The 22011-nt window shown below is 43.6% G+C and overlaps 1 protein-coding gene and 1 long non-coding RNA gene across 4 annotated transcripts; one reads left to right on the top strand and one right to left on the bottom strand.

Annotated features, from left to right (window-relative positions):
• Window positions 1–63: 63 nt before the first annotated feature.
• Window positions 64–21766, top strand: DNAAF10 (dynein axonemal assembly factor 10). The gene is made up of 8 exons (XM_077915676.1): window positions 64–285; window positions 6988–7088; window positions 9366–9496; window positions 11841–11942; window positions 14300–14415; window positions 15038–15172; window positions 17703–17800; window positions 20862–21766. The coding sequence occupies exons 1-8, from the start codon at window positions 103–105 to the stop codon at window positions 21067–21069; spliced, it is 1074 nt and encodes a 357-aa protein (XP_077771802.1). The 5' UTR covers window positions 64–102; the 3' UTR covers window positions 21070–21766.
• LOC144324317 (uncharacterized) lies at window positions 3936–10293 on the bottom strand. 3 transcript variants are annotated; one of them, XR_013389859.1, is made up of 4 exons: window positions 10014–10293; window positions 9065–9179; window positions 6492–6577; window positions 3936–5296 (listed from the first exon to the last, which is right to left on the bottom strand). It is a non-coding gene; the product is annotated as an uncharacterized LOC144324317 (long non-coding RNA). The 3 variants fall into 3 exon arrangements; XR_013389860.1 differs by lacking the exon at window positions 6492–6577 and having other exon boundaries at window positions 10014–10283; XR_013389861.1 differs by lacking the exons at window positions 3936–5296; window positions 6492–6577 and adding an exon at window positions 8579–8789 and having other exon boundaries at window positions 10014–10283.
• Window positions 21767–22011: the final 245 nt, after the last annotated feature.

Raw genomic sequence — 22011 nt, 5'->3', positions numbered from 1 at the left:
AAGCTGTCGTTGCTGTTTGGGGTCTGGTTTCCCGGTTAGCGCTCTCGGGGCGCGCCGGCGGGGCCGTGGGGCCGGGGGCCGGGGGCCGGGGCGGGGGGCGCCATGTCGGCCTTCGAGAAGCCTCAGATCATCGCCCACATCCAGAAGGGCCTCAACTACACGGTGTTTGACTGCAAGTGGGTGCCCTGCAGCGCCAAGTTTGTGACCATGGGCAACTTCGCGCGGGGCACCGGCGTCGTCCAGCTGTACGAGATCCAGCACGGGGACCTGAAGCTGCTGCGGGAGGTGGGTGCGGCGGGGACCGGGGCGGGGGGGTCCGGGTCCGGGTCAGGGCCGGGTCGGGGTCCGGGTCCGGGTGCGGGTTGGGGCCCGGGTCGGGGTCCGGGTCCGGGTCAGGGCCGGGTGGGGGGTCCGGGTCCGGGTCGGGGTCAGCGTCCGGGTCGGGGTCCGGTCGGGGTCCGGGTCCGGGTCGGGGCCGGGTAGGGGTCCGGGTCGGGGTCCGATCCCGGTCGGGGTCCGGGTCGGGGTCCGATCCCGGTCGGGGTCCGGGTCGGGGCCGGGTAGAGGTCCGGGTCGGGGTCGGGGTCGGGGTCCGGTCCGGGTCGGGGTCCGGGTCCGGGTTGGGGTCCGGGTCGGGATCCGGGTCCGGGTCAGGGTCCGGGTGGGGGTCCGGGTCGGGGTCAGGGTCCGGGTCGGGGTCGGGGTCCGGTCCGGGTCGGGGTCCGGGTCGGGGCCGGGTAGAGGTCCGGGTCCGGGTTGGGGTCCGGGTCGGGATCCGGGTCCGGGTCAGGGTCCGGGTGGGGGTCCGGGTCGGGGTCAGGGTCCGGGTCGGGGTCTGGGTCGGGGTCGGGGTCCGGGTTGGGGTCCGGGTCGGGGTCCGGTCCGGGTCGGGGTCCGGGGCCGGGTCGGGGCCGGGTAGGGGTCCGGGTCGGGGTCGGGGTCCGGGTCAGGGCCGGGTGGAAGGTCCGGGTCGGGGTCGGGGTCGGGTCGGGGTCCGGGTCGGGGTCCGGGTTCAGGTCCGGGTCCGGGTCAAGGTCAGGCTCCAGGTTGGGGTCCGGGGTCCCGGTCGGGGTCTGAGTCCGGGTCAGGGTCCACCGCTGAGTCCCGTCCCGTCTCCGTCCCCGTCCCCGTCCCCGTCCCCGGCTGCCCTAAACTGCTGTTTGATAGAAGCAGAAGCCGAGGTGCCTGCGTAGGTGGCGGAGGCGCTGGCCCGGTGTCCGGTGTCGCAGGCACGTGAATGACAGCGTCCCCGCTCTCGGGTGTTTACTTTCCAGCGGGGGAGCCACGATCCGTTAAATAATCAGGCCGAGGATGCATAAATACAAACCGACATGAATTCTCTACCATAAAGGAACACGGTTCTGCGAGAGTAAAAGAAACTGGGGCTCGGGGGGCTCCGCGGTGGAGCACCTGCCTGGCCCAGGGCGTGACCCCGGGGTCCTGGGATCCAGTCCCACGTGGGGCTCCCTGCGTGGAGCCCGCTCCTCCCTCTGCCTGGGTCTGCCTCTCTCTCTGTGTCTCATGAATAAATTAGATCTTAAAAAAAAAAAAAAACTAAAAACAACTGGAGAGCATCTGCTTGGACGAGGCAGGTGTTAAACTGTCAGCTAAAGGATCAATACAGTTTGGATCTGCAGGCTTGGATTAGAAGGTACATGAGATCCCGTCTAACTGTAAATTTCTCCGAGTGCTGGTTTTCTCGTTCAGTTTGTCTTTTCTTGCCGAGTACTTGGGTCAGAGTTCCTAAGCATGGCTTAGTCGTCTTCGCCTTGTCTTCTGTGGTTCACTGGTTAGCCCCCAGGCACCCGTTGCTGTTTTAGGGTCCGGTTCGGATGACTGGATCCCCACAGGAGCACATCCTGACACTGCATTCCTCGGGTACTTAGGGTCCGCTCCAGAAGTTGTGTCCCCTTTGTCTCTAAGTAGGTCGTAAGCTCCTGGGGAGTAAGGGTAGTGTGTTTCATGAGCGCGGCTTGTAAGGTTCAGCCGCTCAATAAATTACCTGTTAAAAGCACGAGTGTACGTATACCTGTAAAAGGATGTAACTTGGAAAATTTAAATAATTGGTTTATGGATCATTAACCAACAGGTGTCAGGGTTTGAACAACTGGGAAACCTTGGAATAGGAGACAGAAATTTACAGGTGAAGCATTAGGAACAGATACCAACTACCGTCACATTTAACCAGAGAGCATTTGCAGACTTGTGGCTTTGAAGGTAGGATTTGTGCATATTTCAGGACTACACTCGCTCTACAAGGCGAAATAGGGCCCTTTGTCTCTATCTCTTGGCAACCTATGCCAAGACACTATGCTGAAGAAGGGCCGAGGTACTCAAGGGACGAATCCCTTTTTCTAAAGAGAGGATAAAACTAGCGCAGAAACACTTTTAAGAACTTGGATTACGTTTGGCTGTGATGGTGCAGTGGGAAAGGCTGTAGGTTTAATACAGGCTTGGTGATTCCCAACCCTTACTGTGCATAGGATCAGCAGAGTACGTTCTGGAGGTCGGTGGGGTGGGTGTGTGTGTTTTAAAATATTCACGCCATGGTCCCACCTTAGGGAATTCTGATGCCGTGGGACTCTTGCATCTACACTAGAGTGAGGCCTGGACATCAGTATTTTTAAGACTTCAGCTAGATGATTCTAACAGGTACCAGGGTTGACTGCCACTGGGTAGGTGAATTCTTGAAACACTTGGTTCTTCATTGTGGAACCACCTCAGGTCACGTGTTCCAAAGCTCGTGCATCCGAGGTAAAAATGTGGCAGGGATGCCGATGGGTCTCTGTCCGTGTGTGCCTGACCTTGGTATGAAGGACAGACGGAATGAGGGCCTGCTGTACGGCTGAGCTGTTTGTTCCATCGCACGCAGGGTTGCGGGGTTCAAGTGAGAGCTGAATCTGTCTCTTTCTCATCAAACTTTACAGGTGTGAGACTTCCTCATCCTATAAAGGGCACCTTTTCTCTAATTGGCCCAAAGGACGAGGGTTGGCCCTGAAAGATGGAGTCATGGTTGTGGATGTTTATGGTGCAGAAATTAATAATAAGCTAATAAAGTTCTGCTTTTTTAGCCCCGGCACCACTGAGTTTACTGCTTGTTACCATTTGGTTGACTAACTTTTAATGTTAATTAAAGTAGTACCAGGATGTGGAGGAGGAAATACTGACAAGCTGTACTAGACCCACCCACAGACAGAACAAAAATAGCTCTCATGGGAATTATCCATCATGGGCTGCCTTAATCATGTCAGCTTACTGCAGCAAAGAGAACTAACAGATATGTCAAAAATGACCATCTATGATGTGTCCTACAGCGAACGTTATTACTATATACCAGTTTCTTTGTGAAACAAATTTTGTAAAATCTTTTTAGCCATTTTTTTTCCTAATAAGAAGAATGTAAGTAACCATTGGATTTTTTGAACCTTTTTTCTCCCCCAAAGGTAAAATAATTTGACAGAGGCTGAGAAGGAGCCTTTTTATGAACTATTAAAACTTAGCTTCAGGACGCCTGGGTGGCTCAGTGGTTGGGTGTCTGCCTTTGGCTCGGGGCATGACCCTGGGGTCCCAGGATTGAGTCCCGCATCGGGCCCCCACAGGGAGCCTGCTTCTCCCTCTGCCTGTGTCTCTGCCTCTCTCTGTGTCTCTCATGAACAAATAAATAAAATCTTAAAAAAAAAAAAACTTAGCTTCGCTCCAGTGCTACTTCTTAAAGCTATTATGACCTCCATGAACATCTTAGAAAGAGAAAACACCCCTGCTTCTGTAAGTCCGCTTGTCAGCAGAGCTCAGCTCTTCTCAGCAAACTGTAGTCGTCATCGTCATGCAGATAAGGTTTATACATTTGAGGTTTTAAAATATTTTTATATTTTGAAATAATTTGACTCTTGCACAGCAGACTATGAGTACCTATTTATTTTTTCTTTGGTATAAGGAGACGAGAGAACATGAGGAAAGCGTAAGTACCATATATTTACATCTTGTAAAGATTCGAGTGAAGGTGAAAACTAAAGGACACTAGTCTGAAAGTAGGTTCAGTTCATGACTGTACCATCTCCCTCACCAACCCATTGGTACTTCTCATGACTCTCAGGTTTAGGGGTCGGGGTCCCTGGCCCTAGGGACCTTGAGTAAGCCTGTGTCCTCATCTGGAAAAGAGTGTTCCAAATACTTGGCTTGCAGTTGTGTTAAACAGAAAAGGGATGGCATAGCCTGGAGGGCCGTCTAGAATGGTATCTGGTATGTGTGTTGAGTATATGGATGCTGTTTTCATCGTGGCATATAAGTGACACCAGAAACTGTGTGTCATGTGAAACCGTGGTGGGAGAAATGGGAATATGGACTCCAGCAGTGGTTGCCCTTTCCCCAGCACTAGGAATGAGAGGTTAATGCTCTTTTATACTTTCATTCAACAGACGTTGAGCACCTGCAAGGTTGCCTAACAGATGGGACGAGGCCCCCTTCTCATGGTATTCATTCTAGAAAGGTTGGGATAGATAATTGAATAAAACACTTTTATTGGTAAGTGCTTAGTAAAGAAGATTAAACAGGGTGAGTGATAGTGCTTTGGGGATTCCACTTCAGAGTGGAGGAGCAGGGAAAGCCTCTAAGAGGAGGTGACATTTAAGCTGAAATCCAAATTGCGAGAAGGAAGATCTCATGATGTGAGGGAAGAGCGATTCAGGCATTAGTTAATAGTAAGTGCAAATGTCCTGAGGTTGAAATGACTTTATTGTGTCTAAAGAGCAACAAGAAAGCTAGAGATGTGGCTGCAGTGTTGTAGAGAGGAGAGAAGCGGGGAATAAGATCAGAGAATCATGGCGAGATTGCAAGGAGCTTTGTATGTTTTGTCTACCACAGGCCTTGGTGCCACTCCTGCAAGCCGGGGCCTCTATAGATGGAGATGCATTTGTTCCATTCCATTATATTCCAGTGAAGACTGACTTTCAGAATTTGTGCAATGACAAATGTGGACACATCTACTACAGATCTATTGTAGTAAAGCGGTTCTTAGTTTGGTTTCTTTCTTTCTCAGGTAGGGATTGTCAGACGTGTTCAGGTGCCAGAACTCTGAACGCTGCGGTGCTGTTTTTGGGATTCTGTAAAACATGGAATAGTTGGTTCTAATTCTGCACAAAGAAGGGGTTTTCCAGTCGAAAAATCTGGCTGCATTATCATAATGTGGTCTTTGTAGCATGTGAAGTAACCAGACCTAAGTTTCATGAAACAAAGACAGAATCTTCATTTCCAGGTTTTCTTACGGGTGTGCATTTGCTGATACTTTCTAACAGACGAGCTGAAAGAGATATCCAAGAAAACTTAAGTTTGAGAAAAATTATCAATTGACAGCTTTAAACTGTGTGTGTGTGTGTGTGTGTGTGTGTGCGTGAATTTATGTTGGCGCCGGACGATCAGTGTGTTGTAAGAGCATGGCTCGAGATTCTCTGTTTCAAAGGGCCAAAAGGTAAGAGTCAGATAAAGAGGTTGCCTAGGGGGATCCCTGGGTGGCGCAGCGGTTTGGCGCAGCGGTTTGGCGCCTGCCTTTGGCCCAGGGCGCGATCCTGGAGTCCCGGGATCGAGTCCCACATCTGGCTCCCGGTGCATGGAGCCTGCTTCTCCCTCTGCCTGTGTCTCTGCCTCTCTCTGTCTCTGTGTGACTATCATAAATAAATAAAAATTAAAAAAAAAAAAAAAGTCGCGTGGGGAGGACGGTGTTTTATTACCAGCAGGAAAATCTTCAAAGGGCTGTGCGGACCGCAGGGCCCGAGGGGAGGTCAGCTTTGGGCTGGAGGCTTGTTGGCCCAGGAGGCTGCAGCCCAGCGCCGCAGGACGCAGGTGGGAGGCCAGGACCAGGACCAGGACCGCTGGACCGCGCTGTCCCGGCCCTGGGCGTCCCGTAGCGGCCTCGTCTGACCCCACGTGGCCCGAGTTCTAGGGTCTAAGGCAGCGGCAGACTCCAGGAAGGGCTTCAGTGGCCGCGGCAGGGGGGTTGGGGTGGGCGGGGGCAGCAGAGAATGGGAAGCGTCAGAAGTAAGGGGAGATGAGCGGAGGCCCCGCGGAGGGGTGGGAGCCGGTGCGGGGAGCAGGTGCGGGGAGCCGGTGCGGGGAGTCGCATAGGAGCTGCTGTTTGGCCCGGGAACTCCTTGCGGGCGTGGCCGGTCCTGTCCACGTTCGTGTCCCATCTGCCTAGTTCATTAATTTGCATCCAGCAGGAGCTCACGCAAAGTGTTGACTGCCTGGTTGGACAGGTGTGCGGAGCTGAATGCTTCGAGCTCCTCGCCCGCGGCAGGAGGCTCGCACGGTCTCATCCCTAAGGGCCCTCTCGGTGACACGGTCTGTACGTGGTTAACACAGTCTCGTTTCTTAAATAGTGCATCGGTGTGTGGTGGTTTTACTAACACGATTGTGTGCGGTACGGGGAGCAGTTGCTTTTTAAGGAAACTTCAAAATATTGGTTACTCAAGACCAGTAGCAGCGCCCTTGGTACTCACGTGTATACAGATCTCTCTGCATCGATAAGGTCCCGGAGAGAATAGGGACATAAACATTCTCGGTTTATAGGGTTCTGCAGGGAAAACTGCAAGAGACACATAAACATTTTTGTTCCTGTAGCCATCTGGTAAGAATAATATCTTCATTATGTTCTCATTTCTACTGAGGATCTTAAAGAAGAACAGCACATTAAAGGCAGAAAGTTTCATATTTGCAAACCATGCCAGAGACGGTGTACTTGTCAGCATTTGAATGTCTCATTAGTGAGATGAGAGGAAAGGCAAAATTAAGACTCCTTCTCTTTGACAGTCACATACTTTTAAACTATAGAAAAGCGACTAGAGGAAAAGCATGATAATTTTGATCAGAAAATGTTTTAATTGCTTTTGTATTACGTGTCTTATTTAAGTCCTATAATAGAGCCATAAATACCATGAATTATATAAATAGCTGCTTACATAAATAACGTATCCTCTCTCCCTCCCTTCTGTCAAGATTGAAAAGGCCAAACCCATTAAATGTGGAACATTTGGTGCAACATCTTTACAGCAGAGATATTTAGCGACTGGAGATTTTGCTGGAAACCTTCATATATGGTAAGATTATTTAATCAATATTAAGACACGAGGTGGGTATTTTCTTTGTTAAGTCTTGTCGGTCTTCCTCTGAAGGGGCGAATTCTACTTTTAAAATGTTTCTTGTTCACTTTTAACTGTTTATAAAAATGTGAGAATTGTCTTTTAATACATGTTTCTAGATTTCATATTCAAAATCTCTTTAAAAATACTTTAAATTTTCTTTAGATTTTGAATGATGTTGCCAGTATTTATTTCCACACATGCTGTTTGGTGCTGGCGTTTAATACCCTGTATGTGTATGTAAAGGGCTCTTCCCTGCACATGTGTAACGCAGAACAGTTAGATATTGTTTACATGTCAGCAAGACAATTAGCCTTACTGAATGATACACAGAGATTTTGTTTTGATTTTTTTAATGTAGAACTCTCATTAAAATTTTTTTAAATACTTTAGTTGATATCTAAGCACGACTTTTCAGGAACGCGTCTGTTGAGCAAATCAGTATAAACCTGTTACTAATGAACAAAACCATTATTATGCCAAATGCTTGTAATTTTCATGTTCAACCTGGATTTATTTTCTCATATTGAAATTAAATTGCAAGAACTGATATTCCTTTTAATTCTTTCTCAAGAATATCTTATTTTAACTCTTTAAAGTATATAGTGATGTTCTAGAAGAAATCATCTTCTTTGCTTCATGTTTTCTAAGGTGACCTTTCTTGATTCTCACTCAGAATCTGCTGCTTTCTAATTGAATTACTTTGAAATATCTCTCTTAGAATATAAAACAGAATGAAGCTATTTTAACTTCCTTTTGCTTTAACTGCTTAGTCAGCACTTAGCAGAATGCACCGGTTCTTACATGCTGTGTCATATACTTTCACAGAAATCGGGAGAGGCCAGTCTGATTGTTATTTTTAAAAATAACATATTTCAGTATAAGAATATGCAAAAAATATAACTGTTGACTGTCTTCCTAATAGAGTCTCCTAGAATAGTTATAGGTATTACTGACTTACTATCATTGTTTAATCTTACAATTTCATGTTATAAAAAGCAGTGTCGTAAAGTCTGTCAAAGCAGTTCTTTTAAGTAGAACCTCACTCCTATTTAGTCTGATTCTTTCACAGTGATGCTACAAAGGTAAACATCTCTTAACCAGGTTGAGCTATCTGAAATTTTAATTAGAGAGATTTTACTAATAAATCTTGGGATAATAATCTAGTAATAAGTTAGGATTACATTTTGTGAATAGCTGCATTTATTATTATTTTTTTAAAGTATAAGTTGTCAAAAACTGACTTGTTAAAGAAAAATGTGGATTAAAGGCTCTAGGGAAAAAGGGAGGCATGAGAAGGGGTATATTAACATAACCTACTTGAGCCTACCATCTCGGGGAGACTCAGACGCTCATAGTTAGCAGGTACTTTCCTGCATTCCTCTCTCTTAACTAACCTAGATTTAGACAGACTTACATTTATTGTGACCAGCATGATGATACACTAAGAAATATGTAACTAGATGAAAATAGTACGGAATTTATTATTTTTTAAATTTATTTATTCATGAGAGACACAAGAGAAGAGAAGCAGAGACACAGGCAGAGGGAGAAGCAGGCTCCCTGCGGGAGCCCGATACAGGACTCCATCCCAGGCCCCCAGGATCATGCCCTGAGCCGAAGGCAGATAGATGCTCAACCACTGAGACACCCAGGCATCTGGAAAATAGTATGGAATGTAGTGAGAAAATAGTACGTTACAAAGGAGGAAACGTATGCAAAGTAAACACTATTCATATTTTATCCCTCCAAAAGGTCTCAAGATCAGACTAGCAAGGCCTATTTTGGAAACATTCTGAATTACTTTGAATTTACTCTGTGTTTAAAGTAGTGATGATTAGACTTCAGTGGACCAAAGGGTCAGAAGATTTGGGGCTCCTCCTCCATTACGTCTGGGAAGGAGCCCAGGAATCTGCATTTATTAGCAAGCTCACCTGGTAAATCATGTGCAGAGGCCCTAGATGATGATCTCCAAGAATCACTAAGTGGGCTCAGGACTTAGAGTTGCAAGTTGAATGATGGCAGTTCTCATTGAGGACTTGACAGTAGCTAAAGAGGAGACAAAATATTGGAAGTAAATGTATAAATTATGTTCATACTTGAAACCCTTATTTTTTTTTTTAAACCCTTATTTTTAAACAAAAATCTAAATTTGATGTGCATTCTTAAATTTCAGTAATGGACTAAATGTGTGGGCCTCGTGGAGTAAATAAGAGGCTGTGTTCTGTTGTCTAGGAATTTGGAAGCTCCAGAGATCCCAGTATATTCCGTAAAGGGCCATAAAGAAATTATAAATACCATAGATGGCGTAGGTGGACTGGGAATTGGGGAAGGTGCTCCTGAAATTGTGACTGGCAGCCGAGATGGTAAGTTAAAGTATTCTGTGTATTTAAAAATGCTTTTTCTTTAGATCCTTGTGCAACAGTTCATCTTCTCTATTAGAAAATCCTCTTCAGTAGCCTTGACTCCTTAAATCTAATGGTACACTTTTTTAATAGGCAAGTTGAATTGCTTATCCCTCAACTGCCTCAGACTTCTGGGTGTTTTGAGACAGAGGCATAGCCCTTACCATTTTAGTTTTGAGCTAGTTCAACTACTACCACTGTTTCCTATGAACCTTGAAGATTTAAAATTTCCTCACAGGTTTTTGAGGCAGCTGACAATATAGGATGGGAGGCAGCTTTTCATTTTTGTAATGGGGCGGAGGGAAGGAGAGGGAGAATCTGAGCAGCCTCCACCCACGCCCAGTGCAGAGCCCAACACCAGGCTTGATCTCACGACCCTGAGATCACAACGTGAGTCGAAATCAAGAGTTGCATGCTCAACCCACTGAACTGCCCAGGCACCCCTCACTTTCTTTTTTTTGAAAAGCAGAATTAGTACTTGTGAAAACTGTCATGTTGACAGCCGGTTGAACATCGAAGGTCTGTGATCCTCCACCGAGCGTTGTAGAAGGATCCGAGGGCACCAACTTTACTTGTCCACCCTGCGGTTACTAAGGGGACAGGTCTGTTGGTGTTCAGAGGTGTTCTGAATGCCTGTAAAGGGAGTCAGAATTTGCTTCCTCATAAAATACTTGGCACCTTAGTGAGTTTAGCTAGTTTTTAATGGCTGCTCAAGACTATGAGGAAATTGTTTTAAAAGAAAAGTGAAATATATTTTTCTGAGAGTTTATTCAGAGTGTCTGTTTTAGAAATCAGTTATTCCTTTTAATCATAAAAGTCATATGGAATATAGAAGGAGAATTAGCATTCAGTCTTCCACAGCAGCATAACCCTTAGATTTGTTTTCCTTTCTAGCCTCATCTACAATTTTGTATAGCTGTCAGTGTGGGTATGATTTTTGTCTTTTTAAATTTTGTGTTTTGTCATACGCAGATGTTGCCGTTTCCATCACTGCCATTCTAATGACTATGTGATAGTCACTACACTGTGGGTGTAGCTCAGGCGTCCTTAACCATGTCTTTGTTAATAAGCATTCAGTTTGTGTTAAGTTTTTGTTTATTGTTTTAGGCGAGTGGATTTAAAATAATGAAGGAATGAGTATCATCATGTATATAACTTTCTTAGAATTAGCATATTTTCTTAATTTTTAAAATTTACTGTCAGACTTTCCAAAGTACCCGTGTACATTCCACGCTACAATAGATGAGGTGGATTTCCAGTCTACCCTACTGGCATTGATTTTCCTTCCTGGCCCCCCCTCCCCCGCAATTTTATAGATAAAAATCATAGTCCATTCCAATTTGTGTTAACTTCTGTATTTAACTTTCTGTATTTGTCAGTTAGTTTTGCTTTGTGAATTGTCTATTTATGTTCTTTGCTCATTTAACTATTGCAAATTCCATATGAATCTTATCAATTTGTATGAGCCCTCTAGCGTAATAATTTGTATGAACCCTCTAGAGTAATATAATAACCTCTGGTGACATTTGTGAGAAATTTTTTTAATGACACACTTTATTTTTTTCCTTGGAGATAAATCTAATGGGATATCTCTCCTTTTCCTGAGTTTATTATCTCTTTTAAGGATTTTTTACCCTTTTCCTGTTGTCTCTCAAGTACTTGCCTCTTAGCCATTTTATTAAATGCATTTGTATTTCTCATAGGCAATGAGGAGTTTAGTTAGTAGTCCTGTAATTTGCATTAAAAGGAGAAGCATTGGGAAGACGTATGTGTTAATTTTATTTAATATTTCCCTCATCTCTGTTGCCACAGGGAAATTAAACTTAATTGTATGTGAGATAGTATTCTATAACCCCATATAAGAAATCATAACTGTAAAAATTAGAGTTTATTCATCTGTATAAGAAAAATGCCAACAGTTACATGGGTTGTATGGAAAAAAATGGAAATGACACTGATATTATTCTAAATAACCAGTGTATTAGGTTTAGGCTCAAAGAAAGTAAGATATAATCTGAATTAATAACCTTTGTGTTTCCTTTGTCATTCATACCTTGTTGATAACTTCAGAACAGCTGTTGGCTTTTCTGTATCTATTAACTTAGACATCGAGTCGGACAATAAGATAGGGGTTATGTCTGGTATTAAATACAACTTGCCCAAGTAGAAGTCAGAAATATGTGAGTATTCTTCGAGTGTTCTATGGTCTGTTGTATCGCCACAGACACAGGAAGTCATAGGAAGAGAATGCAGAAATGTCATCAATCACTATTGAATTTTGCCAACTCACTTGTATGTACGACAGGCACTGTGAAGGTGTGGGACCCAAGACAAAAAGATGATCCTGTTGCCAATATGGAACCTGTACAAGGAGAAAACAAGAGGGACTGTTGGACTGTGGCATTTGGTAAATTATTGAAGAACCTTGCATTTGAGGTATCAGATGGTGAAAAGCTCAGTGCTTCAAGAAATTCCCAATAGTCTCCTTACAGTCTGTTTTGTGGATTGTTCTGATAGTGTATTGAGGCAGATAGAGACGGTGCTTATTAATGTCAGCCTCTGGGGCCTCGGTTTGAATCCTCGCTTTGTTATTTCTTGGCTGAGTGAAGTGGGCAACTTACCAAGCTTCTCTCTGTTCCTTAGCTTCTTCACTTATAAAGCAGAACTAATAATAGAATTTACTTAATAGCATTATGAGGATTCAGTGAATTAATACATGGAAAGTGCTGAGACTTGTGCTTAAATTATTAAGTGCTCAAAATATTTGCTACTATTACACACTTCTGTTTAACTAGATAATGTTGACCTGGTTTGGAGCCAAATGCCATTAGTGGAGCTAAGCAGAGTCTCAAAATCAAATGGTGACCTAACAAATCTTACATTATACTCGACACAGACAATGTTATTTTCTAGAACATGTTATGCCATTACAGAATTATTTATCATTTGATAACTTCTGTTCCTCTGTTACTATTACTTAAAATGCACATTGACTTTGTAGGACTAAATGATGTGTGCCCTAGTATCTCTCTTGCTGACAGCCATAATTAAAATAATTTTTGGGATCCCTGGGTGGTGCAGCGGTTTAGCACCTGCCTTTGGCCCAGGGCGTGACCCTGGAGGCCCGGGATCGAATCCCACGTCGGGCTCCTTACATGGAGCCTGCTTCTCCCTCTGCCTGTGTCTCCGCCTCTCTCTCTCTCTGTGTGACTATCATAAATAAACAAAAATTTAAAAAAATAAAGTAATAAAATAATAAAATAATTTTTGCTCCTAAAGGATACGGATCATACTTAGTTGGAAATCTGTATGTTCTTTCTTCTGTTTCTTCGCATAATCTTGGTAGATAACAGGCATTAAAAGTGCGACTTAATAGTATATGTGAATTATTTAACTTTTATATGTTGTTTAAAAATTGCAGTATTATTTAATCAGAGGAAAGTCTTAGAGTTCCAATTAAAAAAATAAGTTATTGTATGGGAATTACTGTGTTTGTATGTTATGAGCAATAATATATAAATTTAGTGCATGTACACTCTAGGGAGAAATTTCAGAATTTGTATTTAGAATCATTATCTAAAATTTGATACAATAATTAAAATGTAATTACCTGTGGGTCCATTAATGCCTTTCATCTTTGATCTAAGGGACATAAGTACAGTTTTAAATTTGGGACATAAAGTTTGAAAAACAATTGATCTCTTTTATGAATGTCAGGTACATGCAGAACAGTGTGAACATGCAGAGGTGAGAGATTCCCAGTCTTGCCTCAAGAAGCTTATAGTTTAGTAAAGAGGGTATGACGTCTACGCTATTGATGGTACAGGGCGGGAATGATAAAAGGTGACAAGGGGTGTGGATGAATATAGAAGGCATCTCGAGGGGCAGGTGGCTATGGAGGAAGAACATTTTGACCCCAGGCCAAGTATATATAGTATTTGAATCACTGAAGTTGGGAGGAAATGTCAAGCCTGGGGAATAGCCTGAAATGTGCCCAAGAACGTATGTTGAAGGAAACCGTGGCGGGAGTAGCCTTTCCAAAGTCAGGAGTGTTTAGATGGTTGGAGGCGGAGGTGAACTTTTGAGAGTTTTTGTGGGGATGAGATGTGACCAGAACTTGAGGAAGATCAGATTGGTGGTGTGTGGCGGGGAGAGGGGAGGCCAGAGGTCCTCCAGAAGCACCCCCGGATCCACGCAGGAGGAGTTGAACCTCAGGTTACAGTCTTACTGCAGCTGTGATCGTTCCTACAACTACGCACAGATCACAGTGTGTTAACTTAACCAGTTCAGATTTATTTCCGTGCAAAGAGAACACCAGACGACATTTTGTAAAATGAAGGAGTTTTCAGGTTGTTTCTATTTGCGTCCAAATGTAGTTGCTGCCAGAGAAAGCAACCGTAGCACAGCTGTAGTTCTTCTACCCAAAGCTGCTGTGTTTGGACGTAACCAACCCGGCTGCGTGCGGGTCGGGCAGAGAAGGAAGGGCGCTTGCACGTAGACTCCGGTGAACACCGGTCAGCCCTTCGCTAGAGAACCTCAGCAAGGGAGGCTTTAAAAAAAACAAAAAACACAAAAACTCAAAAACCAGTATCAGATAGCCAGCCTAATAATCCTGACGTCCCGTCGGGGTTGGCAACTCGAGATTCGGCCTCTTGTGGGTTTTTTGGTCTGATTTGGTACCAGTTATATGTGTGTTTTACGACGTGATTTCAGCAGCCTTCAGACGAGCCTTCCTAAAGACCCGCAATGCGTCTTGATTTCCAGGCAATGCTTACAATCAAGAGGAGCGTGTTGTTTGTGCTGGCTATGACAATGGCGACATCAAACTGTTTGATCTGAGAAATATGTCCTTGCGGTGGGAGACCAACATAAAAAATGGGGTAACGTACACTTGGCTTCTGTGTGGGTGGTCTGAGCGTGCTTTTGTCCACCTCCGAACTACTTTAGAAGGAGAGCGCCCCTCATGGCTCATCTCGGGCAGCCCCCTGCCCATGGCTTTGAACCTTCAGGGCTGTTCAGCCCTCTGAGAATTTAATGATTCTCATCAGGGGTCCTCTCTTCAGAAAGTGAGCACACGTTGAGATGTGCTGTGACAGTCCCTGGTGGCCACCAGCCCCCGTGGCCTGTGTGTGGACCCCCGTGGGCGAGGCCGTGTGATAGTGAAGTGAGGTGGTAACGGGCCCCGTGCCTGCTAATACTGGAAAGCCTGAAACAGTAGTAGCCTCCCCAAGTACTTTCAGATTTGGGGGTCGTGAATTGTAGACCTTTAGTGAAGAATGTGGTTCCTTCCTGTTTTTTAAAATCAGCTTTGACTGGGCGGTAGAAAATAAAGTTACATGAAAACAGTAAAAGATCCCATGGGTTTCCAGATTGATCTCAAAAGATATAGTGATTATTTAAATGCTTTCACATGAACTGGTAATTTTACTGTTTGACTTAGTTTAAAAGAACCTCCTGAATAACAGTCATTGGACCATCAATAATACGTATTTTCTATTTCAGGTGTGCAGCTTGGAGTTTGACAGAAAAGACATAAGTATGAATAAATTGGTAGCTACGTCACTGGAAGGAAAATTTCATGTTTTTGATATGAGGACACAGCATCCAACTAAAGGTTTTGCTTCTGTTTCAGAAAAGGTAAGTTAGGAGAGAAATGTCTTTCTATGAAGAGGAATGTTCATAGCTTGTTTTAGACTAATAAATAGAATTAGTCACCAAGGTTCCTTCCAGGTCTTTATGTGAAGGGAGCTATTTTTAATGCATTCCTGTAGGAACTTGACAAGTTTTTCTGTGCAGAGAGTACTTTCCCAAAGTTTATCAATTTTAGATTTCTTGATTACAATAAAGGCTTCTCAGTTGGCTAAGAATCTTATATTGTAGTTTAAGAACAATTGCAAGACAATCTAGCTGATGCTAAGAACTGCATCAACAAAATGTAGCCTTATGCTTTCTAATAAATACATAATATTTGTGTTCATATCTAATTATATACTTCTCAAAACATATCAACATGTATATGTTATTTCCTTTCATTTTATATCCCGGTTTGCTATATTAAGTGAAATCATTCAAAGCATTAATCATGGGCACATAGTAGATTCAGAAAAATTATTTATCCAGTCACTCATTTACACATATACGTACCATAACGTTGCTCCAGACGTATTTGAGTAGCTTGGAAGGAAACATCCACGGCACCTGGTGGCTCAGTCGGTTAAGCATCAGCCTTCGGCTCAGGTGATCCCGGGATCCTGGGATGGAGCCCTGCATGGGGGCTCCTGCTCAGCGGGGAGCCTGCTTCTCCCTCTTCCCCTGCCCCTCCCCCTGTTCTCTCTCTCTGTCAAATAAGTGAATAAAGAAAATCTTAAAAAAGAGGGAGACGTACAGTATTACGACATCAAAAATAGATCAAGAAAGCAAATCACAGGGAAAATACTGGTTAAAGAAAAAAACAAGATGATGAAGTCTGGAGTAAGGGGATTGCATAAAATTCAAGCTGAAACGCCCTGTCATTTGCCGGAAGGTTGGGAATGTGACTCCGACCTTCCTTGAATGTGGAAGTAAAGATCCGTTACAGGTTTGTGGTTTCCATAAGATTAAAACTTGTAAGTTGCTCAGGAATTAAACATTTACTCTCTCGCTCCCTCTCCCTCCATCACGGATTCAGTAGCACTTCTCAAACCTTCCTGTCTTGTCTTATTTTGTTATTACTGCTAATTATTATTATTACTGCATATAAATTGCTGTCACTGCCTGATGAACTAAATTCTTAAACAACGTAGCTGTAAGTTGCAGTATCTTTTGCCTCGTTATTTCAGAATATAGTAAGTGCCTGTCAGCAGCTTAAAGCATTTTATTAAATAGGCTCTTATACAATTGTGACACGTTTCTCAGCCAGTGGTTTGTTTGTTTGTTTTTAAGATTTTATTTATTTGAGAGCATGAGTGAGCGAGCACAAGCAGGGAGAGTGGCAGAGGGAGAGGGACAAACAGACCCCCCTGAGCAGGAAGCCTGACTCAGGGCTGGATCCCAGGACCTGGGATCACGACCTGAGCCAAAGGCAGACGCTTAACCACTGAGCCACCCAGGTGCCCCCGTAGCCAGTGTATTTTAAGAGGTCACATCCCCTCTTGCTTTGTGCGTGTATGTTTTTATTCAGTTTTCAGAAGAGAAAAGAGAAGCTTAAACTATGAAATAAACTGAAATACGTTTTAGCACCTTGAACCCAGTCACTTGAGGACTCTTACACTTGAATATGGGATTTTATTTTACAAGACTATTCAGTCAAATGCCAAGACTAATCGCTCACTGAAATGTGAAGTGTCTAAGCATTACCTAGATCTGGTTGGTCTCAAGCAGAAATCCTTCCTCCCTCCCGCTCCCTCCATCTTTCCTGCCTGCTCCCCCACCGCCCACCATCTCGCTGTCTCTCAAATTCCTTGCAGTGACTCTTACACCATTAACACTGATTTACTAGCTGTTGTCGAGGTGCTAACAAGCTCTTAACCTGCCAGGTGCCATTTTTGTCTTTTAGTTTAATATGACTGATAAAGACCCTGGCTTATTATGACCTTAAACACCGTCTTTAAGTCCTTGTGGTCCTTATTTTGAAGCCTGGACAAGTCAGATGGTATAAAATAAAGATAAGGCTCTGGGAGCTTTAAATTAAAATTCATTCTGTATATGGGAACTCTGTGTGGTTCTCACTCAGTTTGCTGGAAACCTGAAGCTGCTGTAAAACATAAAGTCTACTGTTTTTGAAAAAAAAATTCACCCTGTACCTTTTTCACCTTTGGATGAAGTATATATGTATTTGCATTTTGAGTTTTTCTTCTCCCTCAGAGTGAGCTAGAGATATTTAAATGTGTAGAAATCGATTTGCATACTTATGGTACTATAAACTTATATGGACTTTTAATCTGATAACATTTTTTTAATCCACCAGAACTTTGTTTCATAAAGCAATAAAGAAAAATGATGCTTTTTGTGAGGGACTCTGTAGTGATCTCTGTAGCCCTTACAAAGACATGTGCCGGAAATACTTCAACTACTTTTATAACAGTTGAATTCTAGTAAAACAATTTTTTCCTGCAGAGTTTCTCTATTTGCACAGTCTTTTTTATCATGTAAATGTAAAAACTAGTTGTGTGCCTCTTGTCCTGTCTAGGCCCATAAATCAACTGTGTGGCAGGTCCGACACCTGCCACAGAACCGAGAGCTCTTCCTGACGGCCGGGGGCACCGGCAGCCTTCACCTCTGGAAGTAGTAAGTCTCTGCCTGCGCACGTTGCTCCTTTTTAAGTCACTGGTGGGCGGAAGGTAGGAGTAGAGTGAACTTTGTTTTCTCTCTTCCTCCTTTGACTTCGTTCATTTTGATATGATTTTAAGTTAAGTGGTATTACGTAAGTGTTATTTTGCCAGGTTTTAAAAAAAATTAATGTACTTATTTTACACTTAGTAAATACTAACATTCTTTAGACACACTAAAGATATTGGTCATTTTAGTTGTGTCTTCCGTATAGCAGGGTAACGTAGGAATCGTTCTTTTCATAGATATAAAATCATAGTTTCTGCTAGGTTTCCATTGTTTGTTTTCCTTTGTAATTTTGATATGAAACATTTGAACAAAGGCTTTTGAAATATCATTCTGGTTGCTAGAACACTGCCTTTTGAGAATAGGAAGACGGTTGGAATTCTTAATTTTAGATCCTGATAATTCCCTTGCCCAAGTTCACCTACCATTGCTGTGAAGGAAACAGCACAGTGCCGAGGCCCCTGATGGCGTCCAGGGAAAGCCTGGCCGTCGAGTGGGCTGTGTGCGGCGGGCAGGGCGAGGGCGAGGTACAGCTGCCGCTCTGCTCGGCGTGCCGGGGCCCTCGGGTGGCACGTACCAGGTCAGCGGTCATTTAAAGGCCTGATAAAAGTTAAGAGTTAATGGTTTTTCTTTCTCCATCACTAAAGGCAAAAAACCCAACAACACACAAATGAAAGGATATTTCAAAAGTAACGTTTGATTAACGACACACGAATAAGAACACTCTTCAGCACGGCTGGGACTTTGCCATGTGCGAAATACTCGTCTGTTTATCAGCTGCTGTTAGGAGCTAGCAGGGAGTCTGAGAAACAGGGCTGCGTGTGGGAAGGGTTCAAGCGTTAGGGATCCAGCTGACCAAAACCGGAGAGTGAATGTTTTCGGTCAAGACTGTATAGTTTCTGTTAGTGAGAAGCAGAGGAGAAGCCGTAAGAATTCCGGGAGAACGGCCGGTGGACAGCCCACTGGTGGCTTCCCTTTGCCTGGTACGCTGCCCATCGTCCCTCCCCGCTGCCTCCAGCCCAGGGCTCCGGCCCCGTGGTGAGCCGAGCGGGGCCCATCGGTATCCTGCGGGGACCGTGCTCTTCAGACTCCTTCCCCGAAGAACTCCTTCCAGTTTCCTTTGTCAGCCACATTCCATGCGACGTGCAAACGTTTCTGCAGCTAGAATTTTTGATGACAGTATAAAGTGGGGTCTTGTATGTAATCAGAAATTTGAAGCTTATCTCAATAGGAATTTTCATCTTCATCGTAAGAGATACCTAGTCTTTCTTCAGATTGGTTAGGAGCTTTGCTGTCGGAGTTGTTACTACACCAGCAGAAGAGATACGGTTTAACTAGCATGATATTTGGCTTTCTTTCCATTTGCCAGTCTCCCTCGGTAGTAATGTAGTTGTTCTACAATTACTGAGTACCTGAGAGTTCCTAGAGCATCTCATCTAGTTAAATCAGAGATTGTTTTTTGAGTGGATGGACTCCAACATGCAGATTTCTTGTGTGTATTTGGTTTTTTAAAAATTTTATTTACATTCAATTAATATAATGTGTTACTAGTGTCAGAGGTAGAGGTCACTGATTCATCAGTCTGTGCCCTCCTTCATGCCCATCACCAGGTACCCCCCGCCCCCTTCCCTCCAGCAACCCTCAGTTTGTTTCCTAGAGTTAAGAGTCTCTTAGGTTTGTCTCCATCACTGATTGCATCTTATTTTTTCCTCTCTTCCCCTATGATCCTCTGTTTTTTAAATTCAGCATGAGTGAGATCATATAATTGTCTTTCTCTGATTGACTTACTTCATGTAGCATAACACCCTCTAGCTCTATCCACGTCTTTCCCAATGGGAAGATTTCTTTTTTTTTCTGATGGCTGAGTAGTAGTCTAGTGTGTGTGTGTACTACATCTTACATATACTACATCTTCTTCATCCAATTTTTGTGTATTTAAAACTCTCACACATGCATATACATTCTTAAAACTTTAATAGATAATATAGAAGGTTTAAAAAATCTTTGTTTTAAATACTAAATAATTGCATCCTTTGCCAAGAGACATGAAAAAATTCTGTAAACTGTGTCATCATCCGAATGTCTTACTCCTTTTAATCAAAAGAGGTTGTATGGTCCAAGAAGAAGAAAGAATAGTAGGGATCTGCCTAGCACTTGTGTTTCTGCTCTGCTTCTGAGTTGCTTTGTCCCTCTCACACTCTTGGCCTCTATGAGCATTGAGGAAATGAAGGTAATGTCATGGTCGGTACCAAACAGGCTTTAGAGCCCCTCTGAGGAAGATTATTCCTGTTTTTCACTAGGAACTTCTTTTCCCCCTTCTCAAATCTAGACCAAATAGTATTTATAGTTGTTAACCTTCAGCTCTACTTATTTTATGAATTTTTCTTCAGCTGAAAAAAAAAATGTTCTTAGAATTGCTTTTTTTTTTTTTAAAGCAATGATTTTTTTTTAAGATCTAAAGTCTCCTAGCAGCACGTTTCCATGGCAATGGTACACACAAGGTCTGTGGGCTTGGGTCTGTGTCATAGAGCTCGACAGTTAGGAACAGAGTCTGCTGCTCATTCTGGAAGTGCTTAGGCGACGTTCCGCAAGTGTTACTTACAGCTTTTGCCTTTGCACTTGCGCTGCCTGTGGTGTCCAGGAAGCCGGATCTAGAGAAGGACTGCGTAAAAGATTATCAGGAACACCAAGCAAGTTTAATAAATAAGGCTAGGTCAACCTAGAACTTTATAATAAAAGAGAATACAGGCTCAAGCTGAGCAGAGATGATGTTTAAAAGTTTTTAGTAGAACCGAGCCCTTTATTTCTTTTTTAAAGCTATATTTTGGGGGATGAGGCTGAGGCTGAAATAGTGTCTATTTGTATAAAACGCAACATGGAGAGATTCTTTAAGTCCTTATCAGCTTGAGTACCCAGCAGAGAAGTAAAAATGGAGCTACTGGACTGTATGTGTATAAATACGGTGTGGAGAACGCTAGGATCTCTGTCCTTACCACTCCGGTCTTGTTTGCAGCGAGTACCCTATTCAGCGGTCAAAGAAAGATTCTGAGGGAGTCGAGATGGGAGTTGCGGGCTCGGTCAGCCTCCTGCAGAACGTCACCTTGTCTACCCAGCCCATTTCCAGTCTCGACTGGAGTCCAGATAAAAGGGGTCTCTGCATCTGCAGTTCTTTTGATCAAATGGTAAGAGTACTGATCGTTACAAAACTCCATAAAATTTGATCCGAAGACTTAGGACCTGAAACCTTCCGGAGGAACGCTCAGAGTATTTAGGACGTGCCCGGGGATCCTCTGGCCCTCACTAGCAGAGTTGGATTTGACGGATGAAAACAGTCCCCAGATGCAAACGTCCAGACCCGCCTCCCTCCGGGTGTGAAACCCCGAGAGGTGTGTTCCATCCACTGGACTTGGACTGGTTTGCTGCAGCGTGGGGGGACCGCTGTCTCCAGAGCCGGCGCTGCTCATCTCTCCTCCATCTCTACGAAAAAGTTGGTACTTTTCTGCATTTAAACATGTTTTAAATTTGTTCTTCGACCCCAGAGTTACATATTTTACCATAACACCTGGTTTCAAATAGTTCAGTCTCAGTAAAAGTACCATGAATTAACCTTCATATACTTTGAGATATTTCAGTGTCAGTAAGTTTCTGTACAGACTATTACTTTATAAAATACCAAAATGGCATGGTCAGACTAGATTTGGTAACTGTTTTCAGCTGTAAGACTCCTAAAACGAAATATCATTTACCAAGTGAATATTTATAGTGACCTCTTTTTACCTAAAAAACAGGAGTCAAATTAGACTTGCTTATTGGCTGGTAGGTGATGTTGAGATGTAGAAGATTATGGGGGTTTTCAGCCTTATTTTTTTTGTCAAATCTTTTCATATATTTTATAAATAAATTTGTTTTTGAAATCTGTGGAAGCTTTGATTCTGTTCACGTAACAGTAGTAATAAGGCCAACACCATCACTTCTTTGCTTTATGAATGCTTAGTAAGTACCTTGTGATCCACGGTTTCATCGTGCTCACGGGATCTTTGGCTCAGCTCAGAGGCATTCACTTTGTCACGCCTTCCTTAAGCCTCCCGTCCCCCCCCCCAACTCAGGAGTCGGAGCACCTAAAACACTTTAATATGTAAGAGTCCTGTGACTTTATGGGTGCT

The sequence above is a fragment of the Canis aureus genome, chromosome 11 (genome assembly GCF_053574225.1).
Source record: "Canis aureus isolate CA01 chromosome 11, VMU_Caureus_v.1.0, whole genome shotgun sequence".
Lineage (NCBI taxonomy): Eukaryota > Metazoa > Chordata > Mammalia > Carnivora > Canidae > Canis > Canis aureus.
This window is presented reverse-complemented; position numbering and strand designations above follow the sequence as displayed.